General features: G+C 45.3%; 1 protein-coding gene across 1 annotated transcript in view; it reads left to right on the top strand.

Moving 5' to 3' along the window:
* Positions 1-12857, top strand: part of bace2 (beta-secretase 2) — a 69587-nt gene that overhangs the window by 43820 nt on the left and 12910 nt on the right. Inside the window, exons 7-8 of the mRNA XM_080203418.1 lie at positions 5824-5973; positions 6847-7015. Coding sequence (XP_080059544.1) covers positions 5824-5973; positions 6847-7015 — 319 coding nt within the window. The remainder of the gene's footprint in view (positions 1-5823; positions 5974-6846; positions 7016-12857) is intronic.

Here is a 12857-nt window from a genome sequence, read left to right as displayed (position 1 = left end):
GAGAATGAATGAGTGGTGATCTTATTGAATTATATAAAATCGTGAGGGACATTGGATGAACGCACATCATCATCTTTTTTCCCCAGGGATGGGGAATTGAAAACTAGAGGGCATAGGTTTAAGGTGAGAGGGGAAAGATTTAAAAGGGACCTGAGGGTCAACTTCTTCAAGCAGAGGGTGGTGTGTGAATGGAATGAGCTGCCGGAGAAAGTGGTTGAGACAGGTTCAATAGCAACATTTAAAAAGCAGTTGGATAATGGGTGCCACAGTGGTTAGCATTGCTGCCTCACAGCACCAAGGATCCAAGTTTGATTCCTGGCTTGGGTCGCTGTCTATGCAGAGTCTGCACGTTCTCCCCATGTCTGTGTGGATTTCCTCCAGGTGCCCCAGTTTCCATAAGACCATAGAACACTACAGCACAGAAACAGGCCTTTTGGCCTTTCTTGGCTGTGCTGAACCATTTTCCTGCCTTGTCCCACTGACCTGCACCTGGACCATATCCCTCCACACCTCTCTCATCCATATACCTGTCCAAGTTTTTCTTAAATATTAAAAGTGAGCTCGCATTTACCACTTCATCTGGCAGCACATTCCACACTCCCATCACTCTTTCTGTGAAGAAGCCCCCCCAATATCCTCCTTAAACATTTCCCCCTTCACCCTTAACCAATGTCCTCTAGTTTTTTCTCCCCTAGCCTCAGTGGAAAAGCCTGCTTGCATTCACTCTATCTATACCCAGCATAATTTTATACACCTCTATCAAATCTCCCCTCATTCTTCTACACTCCAAGGAATAAAGTCCTAACCTATTCAACCTTTCTCTGTAACTCAGTTTCTCAAGCCCTGGCACCATCCTTGTTAAAACTTCTCTGCACTCTTTCAACCTTATTAATATCCTTCCCATAATTAGGTGACCAAAACTGCAAACAACACTCTAAATTCGGCCTCACCAGTGTCTTATACAACCTCACCATAACATTCCAACTCTTATACTCAATATTTTGATTTATAAAGGCCAATGTTCCAAAAGCACTCTTTATAACCCTATCTACCTATGATGCCACTTTTAGGGAATTATGTATCTACATTCCCAGATCCCTCTGTTCTACTACACTCTTCAGTGTCCTACCATTTACCTTGTATGTTCTACTTTCGTTTGTCCTTTCAAAGTGCATAACCTCACACTTGTCCGCATTAAACTCCATCTGCCGTTTTTCAGCCCATTTTTCTAGCTGGTCCAAATCCCTCTGCAAGCTTTGAAAACCTTCCTCACTGACCACTACATCTCCAATCTTTGTATCATCAGCAAATTTGCTGATCCAATTTACCACATTATCATCCAGATCGTTGATATAGATGACAAACAACAATGGACCCAGCACTGATCCCTGTGGCACACCAGTAGTCACAGGCCTCCTACAGTCCAAAGGATGTCTAGTTAGGTGCATTGGCCATGCTAAATTCTCCCTCCAGTGTACCTGAACAGACACCAGTGTGTGGCTACTAGGGGATTTTCATAGTAACTTCATTGTGGTATTAATGTAAGCTTGCTTGTAACACTAATTTTTAAAAAAAGTACATGGATGGGAAAGGAACAAGTCACATTCCAACCATTATTTTGTAAATTGAGTTTGTATCTTTATATGCCCTGTTTGTGAACAGAACTCCCACTCACCTGATGAAGGAGCAGCGCTCTGAAAGTTAGTGACTTTTGCTACCAAATAAACCTGTTGAGCTTTAACCTGGTGTTGTTAGACTTCTTACAGTGTTTGCTGCAGTCCGACGCCAGCATCCCCACACCGTGTCTGTCAGGAACAACAATTGGCAAGCTGGCAATAGAATTTGCTTAAACTGTGGTTGCAGACACTTACTGAGATCAAAAAGAGGACCATTTGGGACAGTGGAGCGGGGCGTTGGTTTATTTGAGTTGGATTGGTCTTGGCTAGTTGCTACATAGTTGTAATCACAAACTTTAACTTCTAAATTTCTTCTGGTCCGAATGTGATTTTAGTTGAAATGGTTTTGTTTGAATTCAGTGCAGCTTTTGGGGTTGGGTGAGATTTGGATTTGGGTTTTCCCAGTTCATTCTGAGCATTGGAACTTTAAGGATGGTGTAAAAAATGTAATTAAAAATCTTTCACAAAGGGCTAATTGAATCACAACAATTGATATTTATTAAGTTTATTGAAAGGCCTGTTATTAGTTTTTGAACACAAAGTTATGTTATTTCTCCTTTCCTGAGGCAGGGGATTAGGGCAGTAGATGCCTCCAATGGACATGGATGGTAGGGAACAGCCAGTTTGTGACTCCAAATCTCCATCCTCCTGGGTGAATGGTCACGGCTGATGGGCTCTTCCTGCCAAGGCAGTGAGTGGTCTCCAAGAGGTTTGAGGCTGGTGGAGGCTGTGGAAAAGATGCACGAGGCACCTTGCAAATGGCACCCCGCTCACGGAACAATGTCTCCGTACAAACTGAAGTGTGAACTACAGGAGCATCCACCTCTGATCCACCTGGATGCCCTTCACATGGAAAGAGTGGGATGGGGGGGGGTGTCATGTCTAGATGGAGGCCAGATGAAGGGCTTTCCACCTGCCCACTGGCACTGGAGGAAAAGGGCATGCAGACTGACGTAACACTTCCTTCGTTCACACATCCACTGAGGTATTGATGCAGGCAACCCTGTCTGGGTCCTCACGCAGGTGAGGAAGTGGAGGGTACATCACAGGTTGATACAGAGCCACAAGGAGCAAGAGGCAGCAAGGCCTCCAAGGTCACAAGGTTGGTGAGCATTGGCCCACCTGCAGTGCTCTTATCTGGAGATGAGGTGAATGCCTGAAGTTGTCTCCTAGTGTGCATTCACATCTGCCAGCTTCTCCAATACGAGCTACAGCCACAAGACTGTTGTAAAGGCAATGCAGAGCTTCCTGCTTGCAGCGAGTGAGTAAGTGAATGTCTGTCCTTTTATATATGGAATCAGGACCTTTTGACCCCATGAGGTAACAGCACAGCGGGCAACTTCCTGCCCACCTCCCACCATGAAATTGGCTGAGCTCCTCCCGCAGGTGAAAAGCGGAACATTGTGCCTGCTCGCACACCCAGCTGCCCAGTGGGAAGCACGCCGACTTTTCCCACCCACTTGGTCTGCCGAACGGAAAATTCTGGCCAATGTCCTTTCACCCAGAACTGGAATAGATTTGTCAGTTTAGAAAGGAGTGCAATGGTGGGGGGGGAGGTGGGGCATGGACTGGGCAGAGTCACTGGTAGTGGGAGGGCGCTGTGTGATTGGGCCATACTGGAACCACAGCAGGTAGTGGAATTGGCCTCCATGGCGAAGAACTTTGAATGTTTGTCTTTTGATTTATTAATATATTTTAAGTCACTTGGCCAATCCTTTGCCCACATGTTGGCTGTCACTTGGCACCTGCATGGGGTTTGATTTTGGTTCTGGACAAGTGCCTCAGGTAGTTGACTGACTTGCCATTGACAATCATCGTGTAGTTTTCTCCAAGATTCTATCACTCAATATTAGGCCTCAGTAGAGAAAGCTTTGACTTTATCTGAGATGCTGCCTGTTCCTTGCACTTAATGTTCCTCAACTTAGAGCATTGCAGGTTTTTGAAGAAAAAAGGGATTATTTTTGGAGGGGGCATTTGCATAGGTTAGAGTTCAAAATGTCCTCCTTTAAACACGCCTAATAACAGCCTGTAGCTCAAGAAGCAGCTGTTAATTTGCATCACCCCCAAAGTGCTACAAAATTCTGGGAGCTACCTGCTTAGATGATGTTTGGCCTATTTGCATAATCGCTCCTTTTGTTGAGTCTTGGGTCAACTGTCATGTACACAATTAGCATATTATGCAAATGTAACCTTCCAACCTTCTCAGAGTGGATGACTAATTAACATAAATATGCAATATCTTTCCACTCGGAACTGTAATAATGCCAGCAAGAGTTTAGGGCCTCCAGGACTGCAGATCACAGCAAGTGAATGGGGTTTGTCCATCGGTTGAAATGAAGAAGTGCCTTATGAGGGAGTCACTGAAAGTAAGGTACAACAGGCAGTAAAGAAGTATGTTAGCCATCATAGTGGGAGGATTTGAGTAAAGGGATAGGGATGGTTTGCTGCAATTGTACAGGGTGTTAGTGAGGCCACATGTGCAGTAGTGTGTTCAGTTTTGGTGTCCTTATCTGAGGAAGGATATCCCTGCTATGGAGGAGTACAGCGAAAGTTTACCGGGCCGATCCCTGGGATGACGTGTCTGTCATATGAGGAAAGACTAAGTCAATTAAGATGATTTTTATTGGAGTTTAGAAGGGGGAGAGGGGATCTCACATCACGTGTGAAAGACGTGCTGGTTAGGTACATTGGCCATGCTAAATTCTCCCTCAGTGTACCCGAACAGGCACCAGAGTATGGCAACTAGAGGAATGTCACAGTCACTTCATTGCAGTGTTAATGTAAGCCTACTTATGACACTAATAAATGAACTTAAAATATAGAAATTTATCAAATCCTAACAGGATTAGGCAGGGTAGATTCAAAAAGAATGTTCCCGATGATGGGGTAGTCCAGAACTAGGGGGTCATAGTTTAAGGATAAGGGGAAACCTTTTAGAACTGAGATGAGGAGAAATGTCTTCACTCGGACAGTGCTGACTCCGAATTCACTACCACAGTAAGTAGTTGAGGCCAAAACATTGTGTGATTTCAAAAAGAAATTGGATATAGTTCCTAGGGCTAAAGGGATATGGTGGGGGGGGGGGGGCGGGGGGGGAAGGCGAGATCAGATACTGAATATGATGAACAGCCATGATCAACATAAATGGTGGAGCAGACTCAAAGGGCCGAATGGCCTACTCTTGCTTCTAGTTTCTTTTTTTAACGTTTCTAAAATGAGCTTCCCATTCATGCTAACTTTTGTAACGTCCCCTGCAAACTCTTCACTTATTTGTGCCCCCTTTTTGCTTAAGCATTGGTGACTGCAACTTCTCCTGTCCCGAGAAGCCTGTCCCCTCCACCACCAACGCCTATATCACCCATTCATTCCCAGTCACTGGGTCAAAATCCTGGAATTCCCTCCCTAACGGCATTGGGGGTCACCCCACAGCGCGTGGACTGCGACGATTCAAGAAGGCAGCTCACCACCACCTTCTCAAGGGCAACGGGGATGGGTAATAAATGCTGGCCCAGCCAGTGACGCCCGTGTCCCTCAGAAGAATAAAAGTATATTTACTCTGCTAATCCCCCTGACGCTTAGGGGCAATTTAGCATGACCAATCAACCTAACCGGCACGTCTTTGGAGTGTGGGAGGAAACTGATACAGACACTTAGGAAAATGTGCAAACTCCACACAGACGATCACCTCAGGCCGCAATTAAACCCAGGCCCCTGGCACTGTGAGGCAGCAGTACTAACCACATTATGATTACTCTGGATTATGAGTTCTACAAAGTCCATTTAATGGAAGTTATAATGATGCAGAACTAGAATCTCCTTTTATATATTTAGATCAGTGTATATTATATTTTTGAATTCCTGACTTATGGACCGGGAAGTCTGGGCTTTTAAATGAAAAGACTGTGACAACGCACTGAAAAAGGCCCAATGAGAGAGAGCCCTTTCCAATTAATGTTTTACTTGTCAAAGATGTGATTGAATTTATTGAACCTCCCTAGAAGTGAATGCCAATTCAGATAATTGAAGGGTTAAGACTCCTTTACCCCAAGATCCCCTGTGTTGTGCAGAGTATTTGATCACCTTGCCAAAATCTTGTCTTTCACTTCATCTCACCACCCCGCGTTTGTTGAACTGGTTGTGTTGGCAGGTTGAAAAATTTGCTGATGGATTTTGGTCAGGCAGTCAGCTGGCCTGTTGGCCCAAAGGAGCCACGCCGTGGCCGTACTTCCCCGAAATCTCCATCTACCTCCGAGGACTGAATTCTACCCAGTCTTTCCGAATCACCATCTTGCCACAGGTAAGGCCCGAACCTGCCCCCGTTTCTCTTGCATTCAACGTGATGGAAAAGGACGGCTTCGCGATATGACGAAACAGAAACGCTACAGGTGCTGGAATCTGAAACAAAAACAGAAGATGCTGGAAAATCTCAGCAAATCTGACAGCATCCGTGGGGAGAGAATAGAGAGCCAATGTTGCGAGTCAATTCTCTTCTCTCCCCGTGGATGTGTCAGATCTGCTGAGATTTTTTCAGCATTTTCTGTTCTTGTGTTGGCTTCGTACTTTGTCTGAATATAATGCACACACGTTCATACAAATGTAGGTGAACTGCATTTTCAGATGATATTAGAGGACGGTGTTGAATGATTTATAAATTAGCATTATAGGATCCCTACAGTGTAGAAAGAGGCCATTCGACCCATCGTGACTGCACCGATAACAATCACACCCAGGACCTATCCTCGCAATCCCAGGTTATTACCCTGCTAGGCCCATCAAGCCTGCACTGACAGCACCCAGGACCCATTTCCTTAACCCCATGTATTTGCCCTCCCGATTCTCCTGATAGTAAGGAGCAATTTACTAAGGCCAATCAACTTAACCTGCATGTCTTTGGAGTGTGGGAGGCACCCGGAGGAAACCGACACAGATATTGGGAGAATGAGACGACACACAGACCAAGGGTGAAATTGAGCCCGGGTCCCTGGCACTGTGAGGCAGCAGTGCTAATCAGTGTGCCACCCAAAACAATTTGACTCACTATTGCGGTTTAGTTACGTCCACAGTGGATGGTAGTTAGCAATACACATTGTTGTGATAACTGTATTTTTTGATGTCTGTTCTGGATGTGTTCTCTGTCTTGTTGAGCTCACTGGAGTATGTCACTACACAGTTGTACATCCAGCCGATGGCCGATATTGGAGTCCAAATGGAATGCTATAGGTTTGGCATCTCCTCATCCTCCAGTGGACTGGTCTTGGGTGCCACTGTAATGGAAGGCTTCTACATCATCTTTGACCGGGCCCAAAAACGAGTTGGGTTTTCCACCAGCTCTTGTGCAGGTAGGTCTTTGGTTCCGGATGGTTTTGTACAATTTGCATAGTGCAGTGTTTTTAACATGCCGAGTGTCACAGGGCTAACCAACAACAAGAGTCCAGTTCTCCGAGCAAGAAGGCTGAAAGGGCCTTGACCCCTGGATTTGTTGAAAGAATGTGATCTTTGAAGGTTTTATTTAAATGAAGCAAGCTGTTACTCAAAGAATTGTGACGATCAAAGTTTTGAAATTTTAAGCCAAAGTTCTTCTGTTGCAGAGTATACACTGGGCCCTCTCTGTAGCTAGATAGAAGCTTGCACAGAGAATGTTGGAGCAAGAGAGCAGTTAACGCTGTCATTACAGAGTTTATTGATCATAGAACTGATGTGTTTGCAAACTACGATAACTATAGATCTCTCCAATTCTGCTGAAGGAGCAAATACTTTTTGTGCAAAAAATGTCTTGTCATTTTTCTTAACCGTAGCACTATCACACTGAGTGATGCTTCCGGATGATTCATGAATGACAGGAGGTTTTCAGCAGCAATGCTTAGTGCTGTCCCATCACTCCCAGGGATTGCTCTGGAATTGCTGTCACCTTTGTAGTCTTTCCTCTGTGTTTCGGATAGACTAACGGGAGGGCTGCGGCTGCAAGGAATTCTCGACTTACAGCGAAATAGCGAGGCATCTTGAGAAGAATTGTTTGATAGAGCAGACGCAGCACGGTTTCGTTAAGGGGAAGTCGTGTAAGACGAATTTATTGGAATACTATGAGGATGTGTCTAGTGCGGTGGATAGAGGGGAACCGGTGGATGTGGTGTTTCTCGATTTTTCAGAAGGCATTTGATAAGCTGCCGCACAAAAGGTTGTTACAGAAGGTTGGGGGGCATGGAGTTGGGGGTAAGGTGTTAACGTGGATAGGGGATTGGCTGTCAAATAGGAGGCAGAGAGTGGGGGTCAATGGGTGCTATTCGGATTGGCGGTTGGTGACTAGTGGAGTGCCCCAGGGATCGATGCTGGGACCTCAGCTATATACCATTTATATAAATAATCTGGAGGAGGGAACTGAGTGTAGGGTGTCAAAATTTGCTGATGACACAAAGATAAGCGGAACAGCAAATTGTGCGGAGGGTGTGGAAAGTCTGCAGAGGGATGTAGGTAGGCTGAGCGAGTGGGCGAGGACCTGGCAGATGGAGTACAATGTTGGCAAGTGTAAGGTTATCCACTTTGGCAGGAATAATAGTAGGAAGGACTACTACTTACAGGGCGAAAAGCAGCAGCATGCTACAGTGCAGAGGGACCTGGGGGTCCTTGTGCATGAGTCACAAAAACCCAACCTACAGGTGCAGCAGGTGGTCAGGAAGGCAAATGGGATGCTGGCCTTCATAGCGAGGGGGATTGAGTATAAAAGTAGGGAAGTCTTGCTGCAACAGGGCACTGGTGAGGCCGCAGCTGGAGTACTGTGTGCAGTTTTGGTCGCCGCACTTGCGCAAGGATATTTTGGCCTTGGAGGGAGTGCAGAGGAGGTTCACTAGGCTGATACCGGAGTTGAGGGGGTTGAGCTATGAAGAGAGGCTGAATAGACTGGGCTTGGACTCGTTAGAGTTTAGAAGGATGAGGGGGGATCTTATTGAGACGTATAAGATAATGAAAGGGATGGATAGGGTAGAGGTGGAGAGGTTCTTCCCGCTCAGAAAGGACAGCAGGACTAGAGGGCACAGCCTCAAGATAAGGGGGGGCGCAGTTTAGAACAGAGTTGAGGAGGAACTTCTTCACTCAAAGGGTGGTGAATCTCTGGAATTCTCTGCCCGTTGAAGTGGTGGAGGCTACCTCGCTAAATATATTTAAGACGCGGGTAGATAGGTTTTTGGTAGGCAAGGGGATTAAGGGTTATGGGGAGAAAGCGGGAAAGTGGAACTGAGCCACTTCAGATCAGCCATGATCTTATTGAATGGCGGGGCAGGCTCAAAGGGCTAGGTGGCCTACTCCTGCTCCTATTTCTTATGTTCTTATGACTTCGCTGCTTTTGAAAAGCTGCAGGCCGTGAATTTTCTAACTACCGGTTTTGTGGGGCTTCTGCTGCACTTTCAGAATGTATTACCATCATGGAGCAGGAGCAGTTGTGAGTAAATTCTTCGGCAAGTATTCTGTTGAACGTTGAGTGGTATGAAGTTCAGAAAGGATGGAGATTGTTTTAACTGATGAGACATGGGCATTGTTGACTAGGCCAGCATTTATTGCCCATTCCTAGCTACCCAAGGGCAGTTGAGAGTCAACCACATTGCTGTGGCTCTGGAGTCACATGTAGGCCAGACCAGGGAAGGATGGCGGATTTCCTTTCTTAAAGGACATTAGTGAACCAGATGGGTTTTTCTGACAATCAACAATGACGCCATAGTTTATCAGTAGGTCCTTAATTCCAGATATTTTTTATTGGATTCAAATTCCACCATCTGCTATGGCAGGATTTGAACCCAGGTCCCCAGAACATTAGCTGAGTTTCTGGATTAATAGTCTGGCAATAATACCTGTATACCATCACCTTCCTCATGGGGATGGATCTTTTGGCCATTCAGCAACCCAACCAATTTTCTAATCCATGGGCTTGGCAGATGGCTGAATCAACATTGATGGTATCGGCCACTTTCCAAAAGCTGATAGTTGCCTTTGGCTCTTGAGGTGGCGTGACAGCTGTAAGCAATGCTGTCAAACAATGTTGCATGGAGCAGGATTGATGCCTTTATGGAGCTCTGCTTGACTCCAAATCTGGGCCTCCTTGAGGTAACGTTAAGAAGAGCCTGGGGATAGACTGTGTGCACATGGTCTTGCCTTTGTTTGCATCTGTTGTGTCTGGGCTCCAGAAACCTGGATTGTAAAATGTAGGGGCCCTATCTAAATAACAACTGATATTTATATAGTGTCTTTAAATGTAGTCTCCCATCACAAGGATGTCATCAAATGGAATTTAACACAAGCCGCATAGAGATGGTAGGACAGGTCTACACAAACTTGGACAAAAGGATTGGTTTTGAGCAGTGTCTGAGTGAGAGGGGATCTCATAGGAACTTAAAATTCTAACAGGGGTTGGACAAGGTAGATTCAGAAAGAATGTTCTCAATGGCGAGGGAGTCCAGAACTAGAATCATTGGCACTCTCTATCCCAGTAGGTTGTGAGTGCTCCATCATTGAACACATTTGAGGCTGGGATCAGCAGATTTTTAACCTCGCAGAGTATCGAGTGACACTGAAGTAGGCAGGAAAGTAATGTTAAAGCCCATGATCGTATAGAATGACAGAGCAGGCTTGACGGTTGTATGGTCTGCTTCTGCTATTTTTTGTGTAAGGCCACATACACTTGAATGCACACTGAATAGTATGAGTTATGAACTGGCCATTGAGAGCAAAGTCTTGCTGATTCCTGGGATAGCAATGATGAAGCCATTAGAGAAACTCTATTGAGATCAGGTACCTGTCAATGAAGCCCAAGTCTAAATAGCTCAGTATCACAGTACGTAGTCCAATGACCCAGTGAGCTGTCACCAGATAAGCGCTTTTTTTACCTTGTATCAGACCTATTTCTGATTGCTTATACGCTTTAGCAATGTTCAGTGGTACAAAGAATTTTTATTCCTCCAGATTTTATTTGCCAGATTTTTCCAATCCACAATCTCTCTTTTTCCTGATCAGCACGGTGGCACAGTGGTTAGCACTGCTGCTTCAGTGCCAGGGACCCGCATTCGATTCCCAGCTTGGATCACTGCCTGTCTGCATGTTCTCCCCATGTCTGTGTGGATTTCCTTTTGAGTGCTCCGGTTTCCTCCCACAGTCCAAAAAAGACGTGCTGATTAAGCGCATTGACTATGCTAAATTCTCCCTCAGTGTATCCGAACAGGCACCGGAGTGTGGCGGCTTGGGGATTTTCACAGTAACTTCATTGCAGTAAGCCTACTTGTGACACTAATAAATAGACTTTCAACTTTATAATGCTTTGGATGGTTTTGTATGAAGAATCCACGCTGCTCGAGCATGCTACATTTTCAAAAGGAGTTGATCTTTTCGCAGACTCTAGCCCACTGTTTGGTATCTATGTGGCCAGGGCAGCGGAGAGAACCAGTCTTAGCACTTTGAGCTCTGGTGTACTCTCGTTCTAACGTACAGTGTCTTCTTTCAGCTTCACTTCTCAAAGAAGGAAACATAGACAAATTGTTACTTTTGTGCTTTTCTCATGCAAGAACTGTCCCAAGTTTTATGCACTACATTAAATGCAACTTGACATGTGTGATAGGTCCAAAGAATTTGGACTGGAACATAGTACATTGGTTCAGCAAGTTTTCCTTCCATTGTGTATGATCATAGTGGGAAATAGCAACAGGAGTAGGCCATTTGGCCCATCGGGCCTGCCTTGCCATTCAATAAAATCAAGGGCAGATTGAAATGTGGCCTTGGCTTCATTCTCCCGCCTACTCCCCATAACTTCACCTCTCTTATAGGCCAACAATCTCATTCCCCTTATTTATTCAGACTATTGGCAAAGAATCTAAGATGAACTAAGAGCGAGAGAGAAATTAAGCAATAAGTTATGATCTGGAATGGGTGGTGGAAGCAGATTCAATCAAAGCAAAAGTGAGTTTGATCACTTTTCAAACATTTCTTTGCAGGCCAGGCTGGTATTTATTACCCATCCTTAATTACCCTTGAAAGCGGTGGAGAGCCATGTTCTTCAACCGCTGTGTGTAGCTATGCCCACAGTGCTGATAGGAGGGACTTCCATAGAAATATAGAAAGTAAGAGTAGGCCATTCAACCCTTTCGGCCTGCTTTGCCATTCATTTTGATCATGGCTGATCATCAAGTTCAACATCCTGATCCCAGCTCTCTCTTCTACCCTGCTCCAATATCTTTTGATCCCTTTAGCCCCAAGAGCTATATCTAATTTCTTCTTGAAATTGAGCAACTTTTTGGCCTCAACTACTTTCTGTGGTAGTGAGTTACACAGATCCACCACTCTCTGGTGAAGAAATTTCTCCTCCCTTCAAGTCCTGAAAGGTTTACCCCCTATTCTCAAACTCTGACCCCTAGTGTTGTGTTTCATAGAGCCTACTCATTGGGTGGCACAGTGGTTAGCACTGCTGCCTCACACGCCAGGGATCCAGGTTCGATTCCCAGTCTGGGTCACTGTGCGAAGTTTGCACGTTCTCCCTGTGCCTGCGTGGGTTTCCTCCGGGTGCTCCGGTTTCCTCCCACAGTCTGAAAGGCTTGTTAGTTCAGTGCATTGGCCATGCTGAATTCTCCCTCATTGTACCCCAAACAGGGGCCGGAATGTGGCAACTTGTGGATTTTCACAGTAACTTCATTGCAGTGTTAATGTAAGTCTACTTGTGACACTAATCAATAAATTTAGTTCTGGTCTCCCCACTATTGGGAAGATTCCTTCTGAATCCATCCTGTCTCATGAAGTTAGAATTTGATAAGTTTCCATGCAATCCCCCCTCACTCTTTTAAACTCCAATGAATGTAATCCTAACAAGCATGGTCTCTCCTCATATGACAGACTTGCCATCCCAGGAATCAGCCTGGTAAACCTTTGCTGTACTCCCTCTATACCAAGAATATTCTTCCTCAAATGAGGACACCAAAACTGCATTTTTGCTCCAGGTGTGGCATCTCCTGTACAATGCTTATGTTTTGACCCAGTGCCAGTGAAGGAACAGTAATGTATTTCCAAGTCAGGCTGGTGTGTGACTTGGAGGGGAATTTGCAGGTGGTGGTGGTGTTCCCGTGTGTAGCTTCCCTTTGTTTGTCCAGATGGTAGGGCTCTCATTTTGGTGAAATACTTGGAACTAATGTGCTGGAATCTTATAAGAACTAGGAG

Source organism: Carcharhinus amblyrhynchos, chromosome 15 (assembly GCF_965287045.1).
Source record: "Carcharhinus amblyrhynchos chromosome 15, sCarAmb.v2.hapA, whole genome shotgun sequence".
NCBI lineage: Eukaryota > Metazoa > Chordata > Chondrichthyes > Carcharhiniformes > Carcharhinidae > Carcharhinus > Carcharhinus amblyrhynchos.
The sequence above is the reverse complement of the archived record's forward strand: the minus strand, read 5'-3'. Positions and strand labels throughout refer to the sequence as shown.